This window comes from Lutra lutra, chromosome 6, assembly GCF_902655055.1.
Source record: "Lutra lutra chromosome 6, mLutLut1.2, whole genome shotgun sequence".
Taxonomy (NCBI): Eukaryota; Metazoa; Chordata; class Mammalia; order Carnivora; family Mustelidae; genus Lutra; species Lutra lutra.
This window is the reverse complement of record NC_062283.1, coordinates 39,648,456-39,674,053: the sequence shown is the minus strand read 5'-3', so window position 1 is coordinate 39,674,053 and position 25,598 is coordinate 39,648,456. Positions and strand designations below refer to the sequence as shown.

General features: G+C 40.4%; 1 protein-coding gene across 1 annotated transcript in view; it reads left to right on the top strand.

Moving 5' to 3' along the window:
* Window positions 1-23,862, top strand: part of SDHAF4 (succinate dehydrogenase complex assembly factor 4) — a 53,356-nt gene extending 29,494 nt beyond the window's left edge. Inside the window, exon 3 of the mRNA XM_047734432.1 lies at window positions 23,734-23,862. Coding sequence (XP_047590388.1) covers window positions 23,734-23,792 — 59 coding nt within the window. The 3' untranslated portion in view covers window positions 23,793-23,862. The remainder of the gene's footprint in view (window positions 1-23,733) is intronic.
* Window positions 23,863-25,598: the final 1,736 nt, after the last annotated feature.

Genomic DNA, 25,598 nt, shown 5'->3' with positions numbered 1-25,598 from the left:
AGAAAACTATGCAAACAAAAAGGAGATAATTTTTTTTTTAAGATTTTATTTATTTAGTTGACAGAGAGAGATCACAAGCAGGCAGAGAGGCAGGCAGAGAGAGAGGAGGTAGCAGGCTCCCTGCCGAGCAGAGAGCCCGATGCGGGGCTCGATTCCAGGACCCTGAGATCATGACCCAAGCTGAAGGCAGAGGCTTAACCCACCGAGCCACCCAGGTGCCCCAGGAGATAATTTTTAAATTATTAACTCTAAGAAAAACACAACTTTGTACAGGAAAAGACATGTATCTACACTACACTGCCAGGCTCAGAAGGTAACTGAGAACGCATGTAATGATTACATAATTATAACCGTTTTTAAAACGTTTTAAAACGTTGTTGATTTGAATATTTTTCAGTCATGACTTACTTTTTCAGTCAACGACTTACCAGTCATTATTTACCATGACTTACCTTATGGGGAGAAGGGGAAGAATTGGGCAGAGGATGATCGTGTCAGAGAGCTGAATCTAGCACTGCATACTAATAAGAGGTCGGGAGGTAATTGCTAAAATTGGTCAGTCCAGAGATAACAAAGTGTGAACGTCATGTAGAAAGAGGGAGGTAAATACTGGAAGAATCAACTGGAAGAATGGAGAGTGGTTGCCCCTGGATGTGAATTGGCTGGGCAGGAACTGCTGTTTTTCATTAGAAGCTCTAGTTCTTAAAATAAATGAATATATTAGTTGTCATATTAAGAACTTACCAAGGTTTCTTGGGGAAATTCAGAAAACAGAGTATAAAGAAGAAAACTAAAATGGTCTATGAAACCTCTATACCCGCTTAACCTTTGGTGAATTGTCCTTCAATGGTCTTAAATATATGTAGATGTTTTTTTACATAGGCATTATCCTAATAATTTTCATAGCCAAAATTTTGCTATTTTAATCTTGACTTTCTTAATCACAAGTGATGTTAAACACTTCTCCCTATGTCGGTCAGCATTTTCCATTTCCTCGTTTCCTCTGTTAATTGCTTATACTTGTCTCTTACTCATTTTCTTTTTTTTTTTTTTTAGAAGCTGTTTCAAATTAATTTTATTTTTTATAAACATATAATATATTTTTATCCCCAGGGGTACAGGTCTGTGAATCACCAGGTTTACACACTTCACAGCACTCACCATAGCACACACCCTCCCCAGTGTCCATAATCCCACCCCCCTCCCAACCCCCCTCCCCCCATCAACCCTCAGTTTGTTTTGTGAGATTAAGAGTCACTTAAGGTTTGTCTCCCTCCCAATCCCATCTTGTTTCATTTACTCTTCTCCTACCCCCTTAACCCCCCATGTTGCATCTCCTATCCCTCATATCAGGGAGATCATATGATAGTTGTCTTTCTCCGATTGACTTATTTCACTAAGCATGATACCCTCTAGTTCCATCCACGTCGTCGCAAATGGCAAGATTTCATTTCTTTTGATGGCTGCATAGTATTCCATTGTGTATATATACCACATCTTCTTTATCCATTCGTCTGTTGATGGACATCTAGGTTCTTTCCATAGTTTGGCTATTGTAGACATTGCTGCTATAAACATTCGGGTGCACGTGCCCCTTCGGATCACTACGTTTGTATCTTTAGGGTAAATACCCAGTAGTGCAATTGCTGGGTCATAGGGTAGCTCTATTTTCAACTTTTGGAGGACACTCCATGCCATTTTCCAGAGTGGTTGCACCAGCTTGCATTCCCACCAACAGTGTAGGAGGGTTCCCCTTTCTCCGCATCCTCGCCAGCATCTGTCATTTCCTGACTTGTTAATTTTAGCCATTCTGACTGGTGTGAGGTGATATCTCATTGTGGTTTTGATTTGTATTTCCCTGATGCCGAGTGATATGGAGCACTTTTTCATGTGTCTGTTGGCCATCTGGATGTCTTCTTTGCAGAAATGTCTGTTCATGTCCTCTGCCCATTTCTTGATTGGATTCTTTGTTCTTTGGGTATTGAGTTTGCTAAGTTCTTTATAGATTTTGGACACTAGCCCTTTATCTGATATGTCATTTGCAAATATCTTCTCCCATTCTGTCAGTTGTCTCTTGGTTTTGTTAACTGTTTCCTTTGCTGTGCAAAAGCTTTTGATCTTGATAAAGAAGGGCAAAAATGAACTATTGGGACTTTATCAAGATCTTACTCATTTTCTTTTGGATATTGGTCTTTGTATTATCAGTTTGTATGAGCTTTTGCTCTTCAGTTCTGCTTGTTTATGCTGAAATTTTTATTTTTACGAGGACTTTTTCATTGTGGTTATTTTGGTATAACTTGGCCTCTGTGACCTTAACTTATTAATATCCTTTCACAAATTCCTTCCGTGGTTCTTGCCCACAATGAAGTCCCAAGTTCTTTGTCTTCCGGTCTGGCCCTTGATGTCTGTTTGGGCCTCTCTTCCACAGGCCCCCATCCATTCCCATCAACACCTCACCTTCTTGACTATCTTTTCTGTGTTCTTTTCACATTCAACTATTACAAATGTATTAATGTGTTTTAGAATTAATTGTCAATTCTGTCTCCTCCATTAATCTATGGGCTTCCTTATCTGTCTTTGTTCAGCTTTGTATCCCCAATTTCAGCACAGTGCTGGGTACTTAGTAAACACTCAATGAATGTTGGCTCAATGTTGAATAATTCAGTATTTCTGGTAGGCAGAATCCCACAATGGCCCTCAGATTTCCTCCCCATGATGTATGTGTGCTGTCTCTCCCCCTCCAGTGCAGGTAGGACCTGTGACTATAATGAGATCATCCTTCTCTTGATTAGGTTGCATTATATGGCAAAGGTGTTAGAAGTTATTCTAGTGGTCACGTTACTATTGTGACAGACTCCACTGTAGCCAACTGGAGGAAAGGTCCCCTGCTGGCTGTGAAGAAGTAAGATGCTATGCTGGGAAGGTGCCATAAGCTAGAGGCATATGGTGCCATACGCTAGAACCTCGAATTCATTCTGTTGAGACCCGAAGCAGAGGACCTAACTAACAGGTGCCTAGACTCCTATTCCAAGGAAGCTGTGGATAATAAGTGTGTGCTGCTTTAAGCCACTAAGTGTCTTGTAATGTCTTATGCAGCAGTAGACAACTGATAGGGCATTCAAGCTGCTGTTACTAGGGCAATGGGGCCTTAAATCTCAGGAGCAATGACTAGGCAGGCTTTAAGACCTTATAGTTTTGATAACTGGATCCTGGTTTTGATTATTTGTATACAAAATCCCTTGAAGACCTGCCCTGCCAGACTGTCACCACTGTCTCTCTTAAGAGAAGCAAAGCCCTACTACCCATAGGCATTCCCTGTACTATCCCCCTATTGACCGACAATTTAGTTACCGCTCTTGGATTCTTCTTGCCGTGTTCTGTCCCCATATACTAGCAGTCCTGTTATTTTGCAGTGACTCTCCCTTCCCTATGGAACCACATGTGTGAGCTACCACTTACTATTTATTGTGATAACTTTTATATGCTGCATTAAGCCTGCTTGACTGAACCCTCAATAGCCCACAGTCTGGTCTTGTCACAGCCCAGAAGGTAGATCTGTTTTCTTCTCAGACTCCCCTCTAATAGCAGTTACCTGGCCCAATATTCTAGAATTGGGCCAGTTGGGTCCCTCGGGTGCTATAAGATGATTAATCCAAGTCATTAAAAGAACATTTAAACATATAATGCTATTTGCTTTAATTTAGAAAATATAATGAGAAACATTTTTATAATTTCAAATTGCTATAAAAGTGCCCCAAATTCTTCTGATTTATTTAATAAATAGTTGATTTATTAAATAAAAATATACTGTGTTTTTTTTTTAAAAACACTCTAAATACTAAAAGATTTGGAATCTTTTATGATCTCTAATGTTGATAAAAGATGGATAACAGAGAGTTCCAGTTGAGTTGCAAGGGCAAGTGATTTAAAAAGACAGGTGGTGGTTAGGAAAGGCGGAGTTGGGGCAGGTCAAACTAATGTGCTACTTGAGTGAAGCCAGAGGTGCTGGGGAGGGCTGGCGAGTGCCACATCATGAGGAATTCACCCCAGTAACAGACTTGGTCTCAAAATGTCTGAGACTGGGCCTGGTCTTAGCCTCATTTGTAACAGGATATGAGCTGAGCTCCAAAGCAGTTCCCCTCATTTTCTGTAAATGAACCAAGAACTTCAGGCTACATAAGGCAGACCCCACTTACTTTTCAGAAACACTAAATTCACTTAAACTACTCATATTGTGTTTAATTTTTTAAAGCAATTTAAAAAGAATTTACTAGAAACGGGAATCTGTAAGTACAGCAAGTGCCAAAATAACAGAATAAAGATTCTTTACCGTGTTCAGATGCCTTCCAAAATTTAGAATAATTAAAATGTAAGAGGAAAAATAATTTCAGAAAAGAATAATGCTGACATTTTCAGATACTCCACCAAAGCAAAGCTCCTCTTCTGGCGTGTAGCAGCCTGACTTATATGAGCACCAGTGGGGGAATGAGCTGCTGCTGACTTCCTGCCAAGCTCCTTCACCCACCCCCACATGCAGGCAATCATAGACCTTGTGACCACACCAGGGTCAAGTCACTACAAAGATGCTCAGGCGTGAAATGTCGTATCTATTTCGGTAATCGAAATACAAGATATTTCCTTATTTTCCCCTAGATAAATTTTTTAGGACGCTCTCAGAATCGGTTCAAGACCTACATATCATGGTTTAATTTAAGCCCTCTCAGAAAATATGCTTTTCTCCAAACTTTTCCATCCTGCTCTTTGTAATGTTCCTCACATTAGAGTCACTTCCAAAAGGCCCTCTAGAGGGGCGCCTGGGTGGCTCAGTGGGTTAAAGCCTCTGCCTTCGGCTCAGGTCATGATCCCAGGGTCCTGGGATTGAGCCCCTCATCGGGCTCTCCGCTCAGCAGGGAGCCTGCTTCTCCCTCTCTCTCTGCCTGCCTCTCTGCCTACTTGTGATCTCCCTCTCTGTCAAATAAGTAAAGTCTTTAAAAAAAAAAAAAAGGCCCTCTAGGTACATACTTGCACAGTTAATGGTATTAAGGCACATGTTAACATGTGTATAGCTCATTAGGATGTGTTAATTACTTTCAATAAATCCATTGCCACTTGGCATTAAGCAGTCTCCCAGGAAAAGAGACCAGACATCAACCTTATTATTCTTGCTTAAGCTTTTATTGTGGAAAATTTAAAAATACACAGAGGTAGAAAGAATAGCATAATGTGTCCCCCATGAATGTACCTACCACCCAAGTTGAACAATTATCTGTATTTATCAACAGTTACTAATTTTGTTTGCTTTTACGCACTTTTTCTCTCCTCTGAGATATTTTATGGCAAACAACTTACCACTGGCTGTGTAGTATCTTATAGAGAGGAGTTAAGAAAATGTCAGAGAATAAATAGGCCCCCGGCTGGGCAGCCTGTCTAGCTGGGGGCGGGGGGGGGGGGTGGGGGGGGTGGGGGGGTGGGCACTAGCAGAGGGTTGTCAGCAGGAAGGAGGTACTAACCCAGGACGGGAGGCGGGGGCACTGAAAGGTTTTTTTAGATGTATATTTTTTGAAAAAGAACTGATCTCAACTGCAAACCAAAAAAAGTGGTCTTGTTTTAAGGTTTTGTTTCATCTTAGTAGAGGAAGATTGGGCCTGTATTTTCATTTATTTTGAGGTATTTATTTTAGACTTAAAATACTCATAATTACCCTGAGTTTAAACATCCTGTTGTAAGCAGGATGGTAACGCACTGGTTCTCAGTTCCTCAAGTTAACAGCCAGTTCATATTTTAAGATGTATTTATTTATTTGAGAGAGAGAAGGGGGGAGGGACAGAGGGAGAGGAAGCAGACTCTGTTGAGCCCAGAGCCAGACACAGGGCTCGATCTCATGACCCTGAGATTGTGACCTTCGTGACCTGAGCTGAAATCAAGAGTCGGTGGCTTAAATGACTGCGCCACCCATGTGCACCTCTACAACTAATTCTTTAAGACCAAGGACAGTGATTTCATAGATTTTAGGAAATACGTTAAGAAGTTTCACCATCTTTTACATTCAGGAAAATTATTATTATTGTTATTATTAAAACAATTATGCATCTTTAATTATTTCATATATTAACATTTATTTTCCTTTGGAAAGGTGGCAGTTAAACTGTTTGGAAATGTCTATTCCTTACACCTCTGTTTCCAAATATTCAACATATAGTCTTTCAGATATCCATTGTCTATCTTTTGTTTTGTTTTGTTTTAAAGATTTTGTTTATCTATTTGAGAGAGTGTGAGCAAGAGAGCATGAACGGAGGGACGGGGCAGAGGGAGAGGAAGAGGGAGCTGGAGAAGCAGGCTCCCTGCTGAGCAAGGAGCTGACTCAGGACTCAGTCCCAGGACCGTGGAATCATGACCTGAGCCAAAGGCAGAAGCTTAACCGAGTGAGCCACCCCAGCACCCCGGTCCTTTGTCTATCTTTAAGTGTATATGTAACCCAAGTGACTCACTTCTCCTTGCACTAGCATGTTTTGTAAAGGGGGGTCATTACAGGACAGTGTGTTATTCCTCACTGCAGAGGTGACCTCCTTGCCACTTAGCCACTCAGTGCCCGTCTGTGGCTCACAGTCCTGCCCATACCTCCATCACCCCTGCCTCCTCTCGGTGGGATGCTGATGTTGCCGGTCACTGCTCGGTGGAGGGCGCTGGACCTCCGTGTCCCTTCCACCCCCAGGTGCTCGTATCATTCTCTCAGTCAAGGTTTGAGATCACTGAGATCGTGTTTGAGGCAGCACAGAATAGGAAACACCCACACACTAACATGATAAGGTCAGCTGTTAAGGAAGAAAAAAATCCATTGAACTTTTTTTTTTCACGTTATTGGTTTCCTTTAATTATTGTAACCTCACCGGGGAAGAATAAATTCTCTATCCCTTCCATCAATCCAGTAAGAAGAGGCCAGTATTGTGTTTTTAAGGCCAAAGATCTTTTTTATGTCTCTCTGCCTCCAACAAGGAAGTAAAGAGCTGTTGTGATTCAGGTGCTTTGAGAGAGAGTAACCCGGGCTGCCTCTGGAGGAGAGGGGAAGAGGGCTCAGGCTTTGGCTTCAGGAGGGAGCATGACCCATTCATACCCCACTCCAAGTAGCACCTGTTAGAAACACCTTTGAGGGGATGGACTGGGGACTGAATCCCCAGTACCCCAGGTTTGCTAGCTGCGTTCGTTTCCTAGGGCTGCCACAACAGAGTATCACAAACCGTTGTGGCTTCAAACAATAGAAATGCATTCTCTCCCCATTGTGGAGGCCACAAGTCTGAATTCAAGGTGCCAGCAGAGCCATACTCCCGCTAAAACCTGTAGAGGCGAATCCTTCCTCGCCTCTTTCTAGCTCCTGATGGAATGCCAGCAATCCTTGGAGTTCCTTGTTTTGCAGGCACATAGCTCCAATCTCTGTCCTTGTGGTCAGGCAGACTTCTCCTTGTGTGTCTCTGCTTTCACGTGGCCATCTGTTAGGACTCCAGTCATATCGGAGTAGGAGCCCACCCTACTTCAGTATGACCTCATCTGAACAAATGACATCTGTAATGACCCTCTTTCCAAATAAGAGGGTGTTTTGAGGTTTTGAGGTATGTTTTGAGGTATCAGGGCTAGGACCTCAACATAGCTTTTTGGGGGGAGACACACAATTCAACCCATAACAAGAACCATTGTACAAGATACCTGGACCAAGCCTGCTATGGAGGAGGCAGCTGGTGGCTCGAATAATGACTGTTTTCAGCTTCGACCAACTAACGACCAGAAGCCCTCTACAAGTTTTCTGATCTGTGTAAGCATTTAGAGACTCTTTCACAGCCTTAAGAGGGTAAGGAAGCCTCCCTCACTCTACCTCCACCACCCCAAATAATATGACTGTCCTTGCATTTCCTGGGATGGGGAGGGCCTGATTCTGCCTCAGAGTGCATGGGAATGTATTCAGATGACTACACTTGACATCATGGGTTCCTACTCCCCGGGCCATCCCCATCTCCAGCCATTTCTCACTGGCTGTTTTTTCTCTCTAAGCGCCTCATTCTTTCATTTACTTTGCACAGTTGCTAGTGTTCTACTTTTAGAATACTCTTTTATTTTCCATTTGAAACTTTTGCAGACTATATACATGTAGGCAAAAGAGCTACGGTTACTTCCTAGTCAAAAGTGCTATCTATTTCTCTTTCTATTATCTATATGCTATCTATTATTTGCAGTAACAATATTTCTTTAGCCCATGCTATAAAAATTTCTAAAAAGAACTTTTTCCGGGGCACCTGGGTGGCTCAGTTTGTTAAGCAACTGCCTTAGGCTCAGGTCATGATTCCGGGATCCTGGGATGGAGCCCCACATCAGGCTCCCTGCTCAGTGGGGAGTCTGCTTCTCCCTCTGCCTGCCACTCTTCCTGCTTGTGCTCTGTCTCTCTTTCTGTTAAATAAGTAAATAAAATCTTAAAAAAAAAAAAAAAAAAAAGAACTTTCCCCCTACCACACCCTATCAGCAGCAGGGAAGGGATAGAAAAACATGTTTCTTCTCCTCATATAGTCAGTCCCTAGGGGTTGAGAATATGGAAGGCTGGATTTTTTTTTCTCCCAGCTATATAAAAATCAAACAAATGCCCCATTTCTGCTCAAATTCATTTGAGATATTACCACTCTGATCTTTCCTTAGTTTTAAAACTAGAATCTGTCTACAATTTTTAAAATCCCATAATAGCAACCTCCTACTCAGAGACAAAATGGAAACCTCTATACACTGTTCTGTAATCAAAGCATCTTCACACAGTTGTACATGGGGAAAAATGTCCAAGAAATAAGACAACAGGCAAACTGTATTTATAAAATCATATAAATATTATGTAAAAGCATTTTAGTTATACTTGATAATACAACTAATTACTGATAAAAAAATTTAAACCACTTTATTTATTGAATTTTTTTTTTAATTTTTATTTTTTTCAGCAAAACAGTATTCATTATTTTTGCACCACACCCAGTGCTCCATGCAATCCGTGCCCTCTACAATACCCACCACCTGGTGCCCCCAACCTCCCACCCCCCACCCCTTCAAAATTCTCAGATCGTTTTTCAGAGTCCATAGTCTCTCATGGTTCACCTCCCCTTCCAATTTCCCTCAACTCCCTATTTATTGAATTTTTTAAAATTCCCCTTTAAAACAATGAAAAGGCAGGGCTGTAGGAAGCTGCCTTTCACCCTCCCTTAATAGATAATCATTAAGATTTAACAACCTGAATACAAGATCGTTCTACAAAGACTTCGATTAATTACATATCTTTTCAGGGAGGTGCATATTTGCGATCCAATGCCTGAATATACCCACAGCCTGCCCAGGGAAAATTACTGTGATTCATTGACTCATTTACCTAAAGTTTTATTAGCCGTAGCCTATTAAAATGTGAAAGAGCAAAGGGAGGTGGTGGGGACCAGAGCATGATGCCTGGATTCTGTTGAAGAGCTGAGAGCAGTGCCTGGAGTCAACTGTCCCACCGGAGTGGGACAAGCTGTGATCTCCTGAATAACGGGACTATGCATTTGAGGAAGGGTGCCAGATGAGGATAAGATGTTTCTCTTAGAATCATGGCTACCTAGATCACGGAAGTACTTTGTGAGTATCTTAAGTTCAGCCAAGCAAACGGGCAGAGACAAGTAGTGACCTCGCTGAGCTCACCCTCTGCTCAGGAACTCCAAGGCTAATACTTAGCTTTCTTGACTTCCAAGTCAGGGCTTTAACATTCCCCTCTCCCCTCCTTCATCCTAACCCCACCCCTTCATTGCTTCTCTTGAAACTAAATTTAAAATGATTAATTTAGAAAGTTTCCGGTTTGAATTCATTTTTTGAGGTTTATATGTTAGATCACCGATATCAGATTTTCTTCTGTATTTAGCCATTTCAAAGTATGTCATAAAATGTAGATGCAACTGATAGTCAAGCAGATATATTTTTAACTTTAGAAATAGTGGCATTCCAGAAATTCTCGGCAAACCTATTTGTTTCTTAACTGCTTATAGAATTTAAAGGCGTGCAGTCAAGAACAGTGTTAGATGCTTACTTGCCTGAATATGTTATCCTGGCCTCCAGCATCTGGATAACACTATTAGTACTTCAACTCCCTCTTTGCCCCAGCAGCTATAGCTTGAATTCATTTCCCTGCACAATCATTACCCTCTGGAAGGCATTTAGCAGTACGTCGTATCCTTACACCGGGAAGTACAAGCACTGACAGTTTAATGGCTAGTTACAAATCATTTTCATAAAGTTTATCAGTTATTTCTTGGGCTTAAAGTATTGATAGAAACTAAATTACATATTGGTAATTGGTTTTTTACAAGACCATCCATTTTCCTGTATTTAACTACTGCGAAGCCAAGCCAAGCCAAACCAAACCAAAGAAAAAAACCCAGCATACTCGTTGCATTTTTCTTAAGTCAAACCAAGCTGTTAACAGGATGAAGAGTCAGTATACAAAGTATTCAATGAAAATTATCCAAAGCCACTCTGAAAAATAACCAATGGAGCAAACCCATTTGCTGTTCATATTCTTGAGAACCAATAACTGGAGAAACTCACTGATCAACTCTTCATTTAACCACCTGTAACTTTTATAGTGACTAGACAGTGCAAGCATTTGACTCTTTACTCTCAGCTTCCCAGCAGCCATATCAAGGACAGAATTATGGGAGCTGGCTTATTATGATCATACGGCGGGCTTTTGGGGATGGCACATTCTTCACCTTCCCCATAATGGCTGCTTTCCCCTGGAACTGTTTTTTCATCTAAGACAAACCTGTCGCCTGCTGTCTCCTGTGAATGTCACAGTTGCAATATTAAAGATGGACAAAACTCCCCCCAACTCTCTCTCATATAGGGCTTTGGGCCATTTTTGTTGGTGTCCTCGTGAACCCTAACCTCTTGTCTGTATCACGAGGACAGCACCCCTTGCACATGGATTCCAGGGCCTGGGGCCCCCTCAGCAGAGGGGGCTGGATAGTGGGGAGCTCCACACCTTCTCACAGAGCCTGTGGCTACTTTTCTTCCTTTCCCAGACGTACCACCAGCTCAAGTCAAGTTGATCAGAAGTTATAACTAGACACTGCCTATATATTATAAATCCCAGGTGTTATCCAGAGCAGGGAAGAATAATTAGAAAATTAAGGAACTTATTTTTGTGCTTCATTTATAAGACAAATTGCTTTAGAGGCTCTTAGGAGCAGTTACACCTAAATAAAAACATGGACAATGCCTGAATCCTCCATTAAATTCCTGCAAGCCAGAAGTCGAGGTTCATCAAATCCTTTTGGACGGTAAGATTTCCGGTCAAAGTAGAAAATCTTACTTAAGGAAATAAATAACCCTCATAGTAGAAGAATCATAAAACTTGTGATAAACCAGAAATTACTGTCTCCAGTCCTCTTATCTCATAGATAAGAAAATAGGCTCAGAGAGGGTGAGGGAACAGAGGATCACAGTCTCCCACCCCCTACCATAAGACTAGAGGAACTCCACCAACCATAACAGCCTCCCCTGTTCAGCCCTCCTTCATCAGCATGTCCATCACCCGGTCAGAGAGCTGACCACCTGAGAGGTGGCAAATAGTTATCTACCAGGAAACTGGCTGGCCCATGTCCCAGGAAGCTTTCAGAAGTTGGACTGGGTTCTAGTTTACTGAATTTTTCCCCCTATAATTAAGAACTAGCCCTTTTCAAAGGAAAGATGGGCATATTTATTTATGTGCCAAACTGATATATATACAGAATGGCTTACTCTTCTGCACATAGTTTGGAAACTATGTACCATTCATTAATATGTTTGGTAGGATCATCTCAAATTTGAAAAGCAAATTGCCAGTCTAAACCAACATATTAACTCCAAGCAGAATTAAATTTCAATTTGTGAGAGTGCTAACATTAGCTTGAAAACAAAATATACTAAAATTATTGGAATAAAAATAGACTACTACTTTTATTTGGTTTGTACCCATTTTTGTTCTTAGAATTACAAAAAGGAATACATTTGACAATTTTCTCCTACTAGTAGTATGTATATGTATGCATATATAATGTACAGAGGTAAATACATACACACACATTAGGAATAGAAAAGTTGTATTAAACTGAGCAGGGAATTATTCCTAGGAAGTCGTAACCCCCCACCCTCACATTCCCACCCATCCATATACATTAATTGTGGTGTCAGTTAAGACAGACTAGCATCTGCTGAGGTAGTAAATAGCCCTTGAGTTGGGGGCCTCAGGGTCTTTTTAAGATGCCAACAATCACAAATGTTTTTTGCCAAGATTATAATTTCTTTACTAGTATAACTGCCTCAAAAATTTAGTTGGCCCCTTCCCCCTTCCTTTGGTTGGGATATGATTAAGTGCTCAGCAGGGCTGGAGTCAGGGTCAAGGGAACTTGGTCAATGTGGTCTGTGTGTCAGAAGAGGTAGAGCCAACACAGCCTGAATGTTTGGAAGGCTGATGCCAGATGGAGGGGCTGAGCAGATAAATAAATATATTGAGAAATGGAGCCAGGCTTCTTACTGATGGAGAAAGGAGGCACAAATATGGTACACAGGAAGGTTAGAAGAAATGCTAGAGTATCAAACTGAAATTGGAGATAGAAGTATCAGTGTGACATTTGGTTTTCAAGGTGGATAGTTGATAGACCGGTATGTGTGTATATGTGTTTTCCTGTGTATGTCTATACATACACATATCACTTAGCATGTTCTGCTGGGAGGACTTAGAAGGATTGGTATTTCTGTAGCAATGAGCACACTGAACTCCTAGATCTTGGTTTCTCAATACCATTTTTTATTCAAGGAACTAGTGCTCTTGAATAAATGGCTGGTTACAGGACTAGGGAAGGGAAAGTACAAGATGAACCTGGAATATCTAATTTTGCCAAAAAATAAGGCTGTGTCCAAAGAATAATAAGCAGAAGGGCATAGGAGCCAGCTTCAAATGTCTCCCACTGGCCAAATACAAAACATTTTGAGGATAAATGTTGATCCGTGTTATACTGTGGCAAAATATACTACTGCCTCTGATAATTGGCAAAGCAAATTATGTGTCTCTAGACTTGTAATTTAGGGGAAGAGATGGGTTAGTATTTGCTGCATTTCCAAATTACTAAAAGACAGATGGGTTCAGAAATAACTGGCTAGTTTACAAGCAGGAACCAAAGGGAATAGAGAGTCTAGAAATTTAGAACTTGTGGCATTGAAAGGGGCAACTGCTGCTTAACTCCAAGTAACAAAAGATGAAAACTAAGAAGTGTCTTGAGTTTGCAGTAAAGATCAAACCAAGAATATGGCTCTCAAACTCAATGAATAGATGAGGTGGCAGCCCGTAAACCTTTCAGTTGGTAAAAGGACTCAGGGGAAACAGACTGCAGAACTCTGGAGTTCTTCAGTCCTCATCCACCACATCGACCTTATCACATTCACCATCCTTCTGTTCTTCCTCCATAACACACACACACACACACACACACACACACCATCACTTTTTCTGTACCCTTTGAGAGAGTAAATTGCAGATATGATGCCTGTTATCCCTAATACTTTAGTGTTAAACTGTGTAAACCCCACAGCTAGCATCCTACTTAATGGCAAAAGGCTGAATGCTTTCCCCCTAAGATCAGGAATAAGACAAGGATGTCTGCTCTTGCCACTTCTAATTAGCATTGCACTCAAAGTTCTAGACAGGACAACTAAGCAAGGAAAAAAGATAAAAGTCATCCAAAATGGAATAAGACACAAAATCAGGGTGCCTGGGTGGCAAAATCAGTTAAGTGTCTGACTCTTGGTTTCAGCTCAGCTCATGATCTCAGGGTTGTGAGATCAAGCCCTGGGTCGGCTCCATGCTCAGAGCAGAGTCTGCTTAAGATTCTCTCTCCTGTTGGTGGGAATGCAAGTTGGTGCAGCCACTTTGGAGAACAGTGTGGAGATTCCTTAAGAAATTAAAAATAGAGCTACCCTATGACCCTGCAATTGCACTACTGGGTATTTACCCCAAAGATACAGATGTAGTGAACAGAAGGGCCATCTGTACCCTAATGTTCATAGCAGCAATGGGTACAGTCGCCAAACTTTGGAAAGAGCTGAGATGCCCTTATATCAACATAGACGGGACTGGAGATTATGCTGAGTGAAATAAGTCAAGCAGATAGAGTCAATTATCATATGGTTTCACTTACTTGTGGAGCATAAGGAATAACATAAGGAATAACACGGAGGACATTGGGAGATGGAAAGAAGTGAATTGGGGGAAACCGGAGGGGGAGACAAACCATGAGAGACTGTGGACTCTGAGAAACAGAGGGTTTTGGAGGGGCGGGGAGTGGGGGGTTGGGTGAGCCCAGTGATGGTATTAAGGAGGACCCGTATTGCCTGGAGCCCTGGGTTTGGTGCATAAACAATGAATCTTGGAACACTGAAAAAAAGATAAAATTACAAAGATAAAAAAAAAAAAGATTCTCTCTCCCTCTCCCTCTGCCTAAAATAAATAAAAGAATAAAAGAATAAATGAATAAATAAATCTTTTTAAAATGAAAGACATAAAACCACCTCTATTTGTGATGATATGATATGATCATGTACATAGAAAAGATAAAGGGATCTACTAAAAAGCTATGAGAACTAATAAATGAGTTTGGTGAGGTTGAAGGATAAAAGATCAATATACAAAAATCAATTGTATTTTTATTTATTAACAATGAACAAACCAAGATGACATTAAGAAAACAATTTCAGGGGCGTCTGGGTGGCTCAGTCCGTTAAATGTCTGCCTTCAGCTCAGGTCATGATGCTGGAGTTCCAGGATAGAACGGCTGGTCGAATTGGGCTTCCTGCTCAGCGGGGAGTCTGCTTCTTCCTCTGCCCCTCACACTGCTCATGCTCTCTCTCTCTCTGTCTCTCACTCTCTCTCAAATAAATAAATAAAATCTTTTAAAAAAAGAAAACAATTTCACTTGCAATACTATCAAAGAGAATGTGATACTTATGAAGAAATTTCTTAAGGAAGTGAAAACTGCATTCTGAGAACTGCAAAACATTGTTGATAAAAATTAAGAAAGATCTAAATAAGTGGAAAGATATTTCCTGTTCATGCATTGAAAGATGATGTTGTTAAAATGGCAGTACTCCTCCAAATTGATCTATAGATTGAATACAAATACAATCAAAATATCATCTTCCTTTTTTGAATAAATTGACAAATTGATTCCAAAATTCCAATAAAAATGCAAGAGACCCAGATTAGCCAAAAAAAAAAAAAAAAAAATTAAAACAAAGCAACTTGGAGGATTCATGTTTCCTAATTTTAAAACTTACTACAGCTATAGGAATCAAGCCTGTGATACTGTTATAAGAATAGACATATTTATCAAGACATAGCTTTGAGAGTCCAAAAGTAAACCCTCACATGATCAATTGATTTTTTGATAAGGGTGACAAGATAATTCAATGGAGAAAGAATAATCTTTCCAACAAATGCTGGTGGGAGAACTGGATATTCACATGTTAAAGATTAAAAGTTGCACCTGTCCCTTATACCATATATTAAAAGTTAACTTAAAATTAATCATAGACCTAAATGTAAGAGCTAAAACCATAAAGCTCCTAGAAGGAAGCCTAGGCATACATCTTCACCACCTTGGTTTAGGCAATGAATGTTTTCTTAGATATGGCATCAAAAGTACATATGATAAAAGAAAAATAAACTGGACTTCATCCAAATTAAAAATTCTTCTGTTTCAGGACATCATGAAAGTGAAAGACATCCCACAGAATGGGAAGAAATATTTGCAATTCATATGTCTGACAAGGGACTTCTATCCAGAATATATAAAAACACTTACCCCTTACTAATAAAAATACAAATAGGCAAAGGCTCTGACTACATATTCCTCCAAAGCATATACACAAATGATGAATGAGTATGTCAGAAGATGCTCAACATTATCAGCCATTACAGAAATACAAATCAAAACCACAATAAGATGCCACTTCACATCCACTGTGATGGCTATAATGAAAAGAAAAAAAAAAAGAAAGAAAGAAGAAGAAGAAGACCGCTGCAAGTGTTGGTGAGGATATGGAGAAAGTGGAGGTCTCATTCACTGCTGGTGGGAATGTAAAATGGTATAGCCACTTTGAAAAAATGTTTGAGGGGCACCTGGGTGGCTCAGTGGGTTAAGCCACTGCCTTCGGCTCAGGTCATGATCTCAGGGTCCTGGGATCGAGCCCCACATCGGACTCTCTGCTCAGCGGGGAGCCTGCTTCCCCTCTCTCTCTGCCTGCCTCTCTGCCTGCTTGTGATCTCTCTCTGTCAAATAAATAAATAAAATCTTTAAAAAAAAAAGAAAGAAAGAAAAAATGTTTGATGGTTCCTCAAATGTTGAACATAGAGTTACCATATGACCGAGCAATTCACTCCTGGGTATATACCCAAGAGAACTGAAAACATGTCCACACAAGAACTTGTGTATAAAGAGTCATAGAAACATTATTCATAGCACATTTGTTATGTTTTAGATTTCTGCTAATTGCACTAGCAAGTATGGTGCTTTGGTTTGCTTTTAACTGATTTCCAGGCGGGTAGAACATTTCTATACCATGTTTACCACTGTTTTTTGTTTTATGCCTTTTTTCGTTTATGCCTTTGCCCACTTTCCCATTTTATTTCTGCTGAGTGGTCTTTTTCTTATTGATCTGTATATAAAGCAGGTCGTACCAAAAACAAGTTGCATTTGACAGGAGAGCTGGGAAGGTCTGGAATTTAGGGGACCGTTGTAATATTTGGCCCAGAGTAAATAGTGAAAAATTAGGAACAAAGAAGAATCTCTGCTCTCATCTCTTCTGTTTAACAATGTAAATAGTGGGAACAACACTTCTTCTCAATAAAGTGGAAACAACCCAAATGTCCAGTATGATAAATGGAAAGTAAACTGTAGTGTATGCATGCAATGGAATATTATGACACAGCAATTAAAGGAACAAAATATTGATACAGGCTACATCATGAATGAACCCTGAACACATTAGGAAAACTACCTGAAAGAAGCCAAAGACAAAAGATCACCAACTGTAGAGTTCCATTTTTATGAAATGTCCGGAACAAAATGTACAGAGGCAGAATGTCTATCAGTGTTTGTCTAAGGGTAGGAAGGAGACGGGGAGTATGTGTTAGTGGGTGTGAAGTTTCTTCTTGGGGCAATGGAAATGTTCTGAGTTGATAATGGTGATGGTTACTTAACACTGTGAATATACTAAACGCTATTGAGTTGCATACATTAAATGTGTGAATTGTATGGGTGTAAATGATACCTTAATAAACATCTTTTAAAGTATGTGTTTATTAAGGTGAAACACTAAAAACCTGAAGTTTCCAACCAATTATAGGGTTTAAGACTTGTTGGCATTCTTTCTCATTTTTACATTGAGGCTAGATAAAGTGCTGTGTTCAAAATTACCTGGATTCGTTTATTTTTTCTCTCTGAAGTTATGTTCATTTGAAATACAACTAGGTTCATTTGTTTCTGTTTATATTCAATTTTAGAATTATGCCTATATTTAGTTTTATTTTTGAATGTTTAAAATATTTGTTTCCAAAATAAGAATTATACATGTTATGCTCAGACAAGTGTTTTTCCTTCCCTTCTTCTTTCCACTTTGATCTTACCCCAGCCCCATGTATGACCAATTTCATTAGTTTCTTGTTATCTTTCCTAACGCTCTTTAAAAAAAAAAAAAAAAAAAAGATTTTATTTTAAAATAATCTCCACACCCAACATGGAGCTCAAATCCACAACCCCAAGATCAAGAGTCGCATGTTCCACTGACTGAACCAACCAAGTGCCCCTTTTTAGCAAAAGATTTTTGAGAAGCAACCAAGTAAAAAAAATGAAGCATTTAAAACTGAAAACATAACAAAATTGGATGACAGAACTCATATAAAATGGATAAACTTGCTTATTAAAAGATAAGAATCTCAGTTTGGATTACAAAGCAAACCTAAATATAAGTACCAAATAGGAGACGCACATAATAAAGTCAGTCAGAGCTTGAAGGTAAAAAAGAATGGTCAAAGATAGATCAAATTCACACAAAAAGAAAATAGAGACTCCATTATTATCAGACGAGGTTGAATTTTATATGAAAAAGCATTAAACTAGACCAAGAAGGTCGTTTAACAATGATAAAAGGGTACAATAGAAATGCATACAGATTGGCCCAGCAATTCCAGTTTTAGTTAAGAGGTATGTAAAGGTTAAGACTACGGTAATGTTTATAATAACAAAAGACTTAATACAGTGCCCCCCCAATTTCTATCATTAAGATTGGTTGAATAAATTATAACACAGAACACTATGTAGCCCTGGAAAATAATACATAGCCTCCAAGATATACTGTTAAGGAAAAAAAAAAAAAAAAGGCAAGGTACAGAACAGTATGCACAGCCTGCTTTCATTTGCATTTCTATTGTGTGTGCCTAGACATCTGGGAGATCTAGAAATTGCCTTTGGGGAGGAAGATTAGGGAATTGGAGCTCTAGGTTGAGATTTAAATTATACATATATACATATATATTTACACACATATATATTTTTATTTTTATATATTTAATAAATATTTAATACTTAATATTCAAATACTCAAGTAGGATAAGAAAATTCAAATAGTTTAAAAATGTATGTAGATACATTTATATTAGAAGGTATATACCTACCTACATATCTTCTTACACTCTTTGGATTTTTCCTGCATGATTACATTTTCACTTAAAAAAGACTTAATTTGGGGGCACCTGGGTAGCCCAGTTGGCTAAGCATCTGCTTTTGGCTCTGGTCATGATCCTGGGATCCTGGGATCGCACCCCACTTTGGGCTCCCTGCTCAGCAGGGAGCCTGCTTCTCCCTCTGCCTATTGCTTTCTCTGCTTGTCTGTCTGTCTATCTCTCTCTATATATATCAAATAAATAAATAAAATCTTCTTTATTAAGAGCTAATTTTAGAAGGTTTAAAAGATGAAAAGCCCTTCCAGGCTCCAAATTCTACTGTATCATCATTTTGCATAACCCTGCTCAATAGAGAATCTCCAAGAATACATTATAAGTTGAATTACGAAAGGTAGAAAGTGGTTGTTCATGTGATTCAAGTCTTAGGTACTGCTGAATATTTTGTAAACCATGTGTTTAATTTTGTCACCAGGGGATTATATATCATAGAATGTACCATAGAATAAGTCTGGTTATTTCTTCCCAAGACGAAATGAATAGTCTACAAAGTCCAGTTTTTTGAAATAAGTGGAAAAGTTTTAGATGAATTCTACCTTTACCTAACATAGAAAAAGCATCATAATAAAAAATACATTCTTGGTTTTTGTCAGACTAAAGTTTGAATCCTGGTTTACCACTTACTTTCTGTGTGATCTTGAGCAAACATGTTCTCTCTTGCGATCTCAGATTCTTCTTCCATGAAAGGGGAATCATTTCTGCTCTGTTGGTCTCATGAGGGGTTGTAGGGATCCAGGGAGATAATGGATATGAAGAAGGTAATCCAGCCTAAGGGATTATGGATAATTTCACTACTCAGCATATGTAGACCATGTATTGAAAACAGCCTAAAAGGGAGTAGCCAGATATTCCATTGTCAGTTTTCTAGAGTTTTCTGAGACGACAGATCAACTGAGCAGCCACAGGGCACTGGCTCAGAACACAGGAGGCGACACGGCTCACTTAAGTGTGTAAACTGATACCGTAACGAAACATGAGAGATGAAGCTGTTTGTCGTCTACCCGATTCTAGCATCATGGAGTCATGGAGTGGTACTGAAATACTCAGGGTAGGATTTGAGGTACTTGCGTTACTGGGACCTGGGTGACTCACACTTGTTGTGGCAAATGTACGCTACATCTTGCTTGAGGAAAATTGTCGTGTTAAAGTCTGGTACAAGAAGGGTAGGGAGAGATGGCCTAATCAAAAGGCAACTTTAGGGGCGCCTGGGTGGCTCAGTGGGTTGACCTTCGGCTCAGGTCATGATCCCAGGGTCCTGGGATCGAGCCCCGCATTGGGCTCTCTGCTCAGCAGGAAGCCTGCTTCTCCCTCTCCCTCTCTCTGCCTGCCTCTCTGCCTACTTGTGATCTCTGTCTGTCAAATAAATAAATAAAATCTTTAAAAAAAAAAGGCAACTTTAATAACTCAGATTAATGATTGGGAGTGTTCTTTCTGCATGTGATCCCACAGAAGGAACAAAGGGAATTTTTTCCTTCTATAAGGTTGGAGCTGCCAGTGGAACAGCTCTAGGCCATCCCTACAGGCCTCCTTCAGAGGCCAGAATCAGAACCCAGTGCCTGCATCCCCCTCCAGTTTGCAGCACCGCACTCACACATACACCTGTGTCTCCAAAGATGAACTAAAGCTTTTAGGCATTAAAGAGGTATTAGTATGGTGAAAGGAATTGCTTCATGGTTCAGTGCATACATTAATCTAAGAAGGGCTTAAAAGTCGTTTATTGGCATGAGCAATTTACCATCAACCCATTTTCAATTGGCAGTTTAATTACCATTTTATGTCAAAGGTTATCATTTCTCTCTTTAATATTTTCTTTTATATCTGATTTAATATTTTTATGGGACAGATTTAATAATAAATCATGAGATATTTCTTAATTACTTTTTTACCTCTGAGTTTTTTCACTATTCTGCTGCTCTTTTTCCCTGGAGTGCATAACAGAATCTCATCAACAGCAAGAAATTAGAGGTCTAAAAAAGGAGGGGGGGCCTGGGTGGCTCAGTCTGTTAAGCATCTGCCTTTGGCTCAGGTCATGAACCCAGAGTCCTGGGATCGAGTCCCACATTGGGCTCCCAACTCAGCGGGGAGTTTGCTTCACCCTCTCCCTCTGCCACTCCCCATGCTTGTACACACTTTCTCTCTCTCTGTCTCTCTGACAAGTAAATAAATAAATCATTTTAAGGAAAGGGTACTTGTCTGATACAGGCTTAGTGAGACTTACTACAGCAGGCACTTCTGTTAAAAAGAAAGTGGGGACTGGATATTACTGGCCAATGAGCTTAAAATGCACAACAGAATGAGACATGCTTTAAAAAAAAAAGGCAAAATGGGCTTAGGTTCCATTTATGGAAATGAAGTTCTTGGAGCACAGGAAAGTAGTAATTCTGTTTTCTGCTGATCAAACCACAACTGAGACAAAGAGTTCAATTTAGGAAAACATAATCTAGAAGAAATATGGAGGAGGGCCGCCAGAATAGAAAGAATCTGGAAACAGGCATGGGAGGAAGCACAGAAGGTGTTTGGGAGAATTGGCCTGAGAAAGAGAACAAAAGAAGGACACAGGACAAGGTCTGAAAATAGACAAAGAGCCACTAAGTGAAAAAAAGCATGAACTTATTTTTATCCATAGAACTAGGATTCTTAAGCAGAAGTCAGAGGGAAGTACTTTAGGAGTTAAATTATTTAAAATTATGTTTTAGCAAATAAACCTGTTTAAAATTTGGAATTTGCTATCTTGGGTAGTAGCTATTGCCCGACCATTCAAGTAGAAGATAAATGGGCCTCTATCAGGGACACCATAAAGCAGTGTTGTCCATGAAACATTGTGCAGGGACACAGATGTGTCCTGTCAAAACAGTACTTACCGCATGGGCCAAGGAGCCCTTGAAATATGACTAGTGTGACCAAGGAATGGAATTATTTTAAGTAATTATAATTTATTTTATTTTTTTTATAAAGATTTTATTTATTTATTTGACAGAGGGAGATCACAAGTAGACAGAGAGGCAGGCAGAGAGAGAGAGAGAGAGGGAAGCAGGCTCCCTGCCGAGCAGAGAGCCCGATGCGGAACTCGATCCCAGGACCCTGAGATCATGACCTGAGCCGAAGGCAGCGGCTTAACCCACTGAGCCACCCAGGCGCCCCAGTAATTATAATTTAAATTTAAACAGCCATATGGGCATAGTGGAGCGTGCATATAGAGAGTCTAGGAGAAATCCCTGCATTGGGATGAAATATACAATATACCACCTGTGAGAGATCTAAGCTCATCTCCTATTGCTTCCTTTCACACTGCTTCTTTCCCTCTACTCCTCATACCCCACTCAAGTAATACTAACCTGTGATCTCACCTTGAATACACAATGCTAGTTCATGTTTATAAAAGGTTCATTTGTATGGAATGCTCTCCTTCAACATATTCTACTTTTCCTCATCCTTCCTTACGTTCTTATTATTCTTCTGCAGACTGTTTCCTGATACGCTTATGTCCTCTGATCTTGAACTTCTCTCTCTTATTAGGTACATCATACAATAGTTCAAACATCTGTTTACATCTTCCTCCTGCCTACTTGCTCTGAGTTTCCTTATTTTTTTTTTCCTAAGATTTTATTTTTAAGTAATCTCCACACCCAGCATGGGACTCAACCTCATGAGCCCAAGATCAAGAGATACACATCCTACGGACTGAGCCAGCCAGGCGCCCTGACTCAGGTTCTTTAGGTTGGGGCAATGTTGGGTCTCCAGCACTTAGGATAACTGGCTTCCATAGTGGTTCTGTTGAACAGAAACGGAGGATGCCCACGCCTGATACTCGACACACGTATTTACAAAATGATACCTAAGGGGTGCCTGGGTGGCTCAGTCAAACATCTGACTGTTGGTTTCAGCTCAGGTCATGATCTCTTGGGTCATGGGATTGAGCCCTGCTTTGGACTCCACGCTCAGTGGGGAATCTGCTTGGAGATTCTTTCTCTCCCTCTCCCTCTGCCCCTTCTGCTTGCACACGTGCTCTCTTTCTCTCTCTCAAATAAAAAATCTTTTTAAAAATTTTTATTTATTCGACAGAGAGAGAGCCAGCGAGAGCAGGAACACAAGCAAGGGGAGTAGGAGAGGGAGAAGCAGGCTTCCCGCCAAGCAGGGAGCCGGACGCAGGGCTCGATCCCAGGACCCTGGGATCACGACCTGAGCCTAAGGCAGACGCTTAACGACTGAGCCACCCAGACACCCCTCAAATAAAAAATCTTTAAAAAAATTTTACTTAAGAAATCTCCAGGGGCACCTGGGGGCTCAGTGGGTTAAAGCCTCTGCCTTCAGCTCAGGTCATGATCTCAGGGTCCTGGGATTGAGCCCCACATCAGGGTCTCTGCTCAGCAGGGAGCCTGCTTCCTCCTCTCTCTCTGCCTGCCTCTCTGCCTACTTGTGATCTCTCTCTGTCAAATAAATAAATAAAATCTTTAAAAAAAAAAAAGAAAGAAAGAAATCTCCATATAAGGGAGATGTTACAACCTGTAATTGGTAGGTGAGAATAAAGAGGTCAAGGTTTTAAAATAATTTGTCCAATATAACGGGAAAAGTAGAACAATTTGGCATATGATCATATGTTAACACTCACCTCACTGCTCCATTCCTGAACATCACTGTGTCGAGTTAAATACAGTTGCTTTGGAGGAATTTTAATTAAAGCTCTTAAAGTCTCAAGGGATCTCAAGATACACCCTGCTTTTTAGCAGTGAGATCCAGAAAGGCTAAATAAACTTCCCACATTTACTCAGCTAGGAAGTGTCAGAATTGGCTTTAAAACCAGGTACCCTATTTATTAAGAATTTATATCTCTGATATACAATGCTAGTTGTTATTTTAAAATAAAACATGTATTCAAATTTTCCTGATTCCAAAATAATACTTGTTTTTCATAGAAACATTGAAGAGTACAGACAAAATAGAAAACTATGAAGAGAATAAAGATCATCAGTAATCTCCAAATGCAAAGGCTGATTCATTCATTCATTCTGTTCACTGCCAAAGGCCGCTGGGAAACAGCAAAAATTGAGTAAGTTGGGCTTACGACTCATTGTAATGAAGGAGAATTCACACCATTGAGAGTCATGGGGTCTCCCAGTAAGAGAGTGTGTCAGAGATAATGTATGACAGGATTTGTACCTTGGTTGAGTGATTCAGAGAAGGGTGTAAGGAAGGGGAGGAGGAGTTTCCTTTTAAACTGGTCCTGTTAGAAAATGAGACAGTTCTGTGATGGGTATCTCAAATTTTAGTTACAAGAAGGGTAGACCAAAAAAAGAATGAAGGTGTAACTTGTAAAGAAGAAGTGGTCACTCATTTTGTCTGAGAGAGGGTGTGGGGGGAGGGGGTAGCACGCTGACCTGGATTTTGTTTTGTCTGTTTTTTTTTAAAGATTTTATTTATTTATCAGAAAGAGAGAGAGAAAGAGTAAGCACAGGAGCAGGCAGAGGGGCAGAGGCAGAGAGAGAGAAGCAGGCTCCCTGCCGAGCAAGGAGCCCGATGCAAGACTCCATCCCAGGATCCTGGAATCATGACCTGAGCAGAAGGCAGACGCTTAACCGACTGAGCCACCCACACATCCCTGTTTTGTCTATTCTTTGGCAAAATTACGAAGTGGCCTTACTTGTCTCATTTCATCATGGTCTCAGCGTAAGCTTGTCTAAAGTTGTTGATCCCTGAGATAGTTTATGTCTAATGAGAATATAACACGGCCCAACTGTGTCGGCCAGCTCTGAATGTCAGAGGCTCCTCCTTTTTGTCTTTCTTCTCTATTCAGTCAATAAATATTTATTAAGCACCTACTTAAAACTCAGATAAAGGAGCTCGAATGTAGTCAATAAAGTACAGTCCATGTTTGCCTGGAGATTATATTCTAATTTGGGGGTTCCACTAAGCAAACAAATAAGTATCTAACACAAGGTCAGATAATGCTGACCTTCATAGTCAACGCTTTGAAGATGCATAAAGATAGGAGAGAAGCCCAAGTGGCAAGGGTTCCGTTTTAGGTACGGTGGGCGGGAAAGCCACTTTTGAGGTGGTCTGAGCAAAGGTCTGAACAAAGTGAGGGAATAAACCATGAGAGATGTGAGGGAAAAGAATTCCAAGCAGAAGGAACAGCAATTGAAAGTCCTGGTGGAGAAGTGTATGTTTGCTATGTTTGAGTAACAGCTAAGGTCAGTGGGGTGGCAAAGGAGTCTGCGGGGGAAAGGAGGGTCTGTAGTAGGAAAGAAGCTCCAGGGTGAGGGGCAGAGGGGAAAGGAAAGGGGGCAGGGCTTTGTAAACAATGATGAAGTATTTGGACTTTAAGTGTGGTGGAAGTCACTGGAAGATTTTGAGTAGGGAATGAATATGATCTTGCCTATATTTTTAATGGATTAATCTGGCTGATAAGGGGTGGATATCTCGGGGAGGGTGGAAGGGAAGAAGTGTGATATAAGCAGGAGAACAATTAAAATACAACTTCATTAGTCCCGCTAAAAGATGATGCCCTGTGCAATAGGCTAGCACATGTCACCTGTGGCTCTGAAGCACTTGAAATGTGGCCAGTCCAAACTGGAGGTGTTGTACGCGCAGAATACACATAGGCATAGGAAGACAGCTGGAAGGACACGTGGGTAGCTCAGTTGGTTAAGTGTTTGCCTTCAGCTCAGGTCATGGTCCCAGGGTCCTGGGATCGAGTCCTGCATTGGGCTCGTTGCTCAGCGGGGAGTCTGCTTCTCCTTCTGCCTGCCATTCTCCCTGCTTGTGTGCGCTCTCTCTCTCT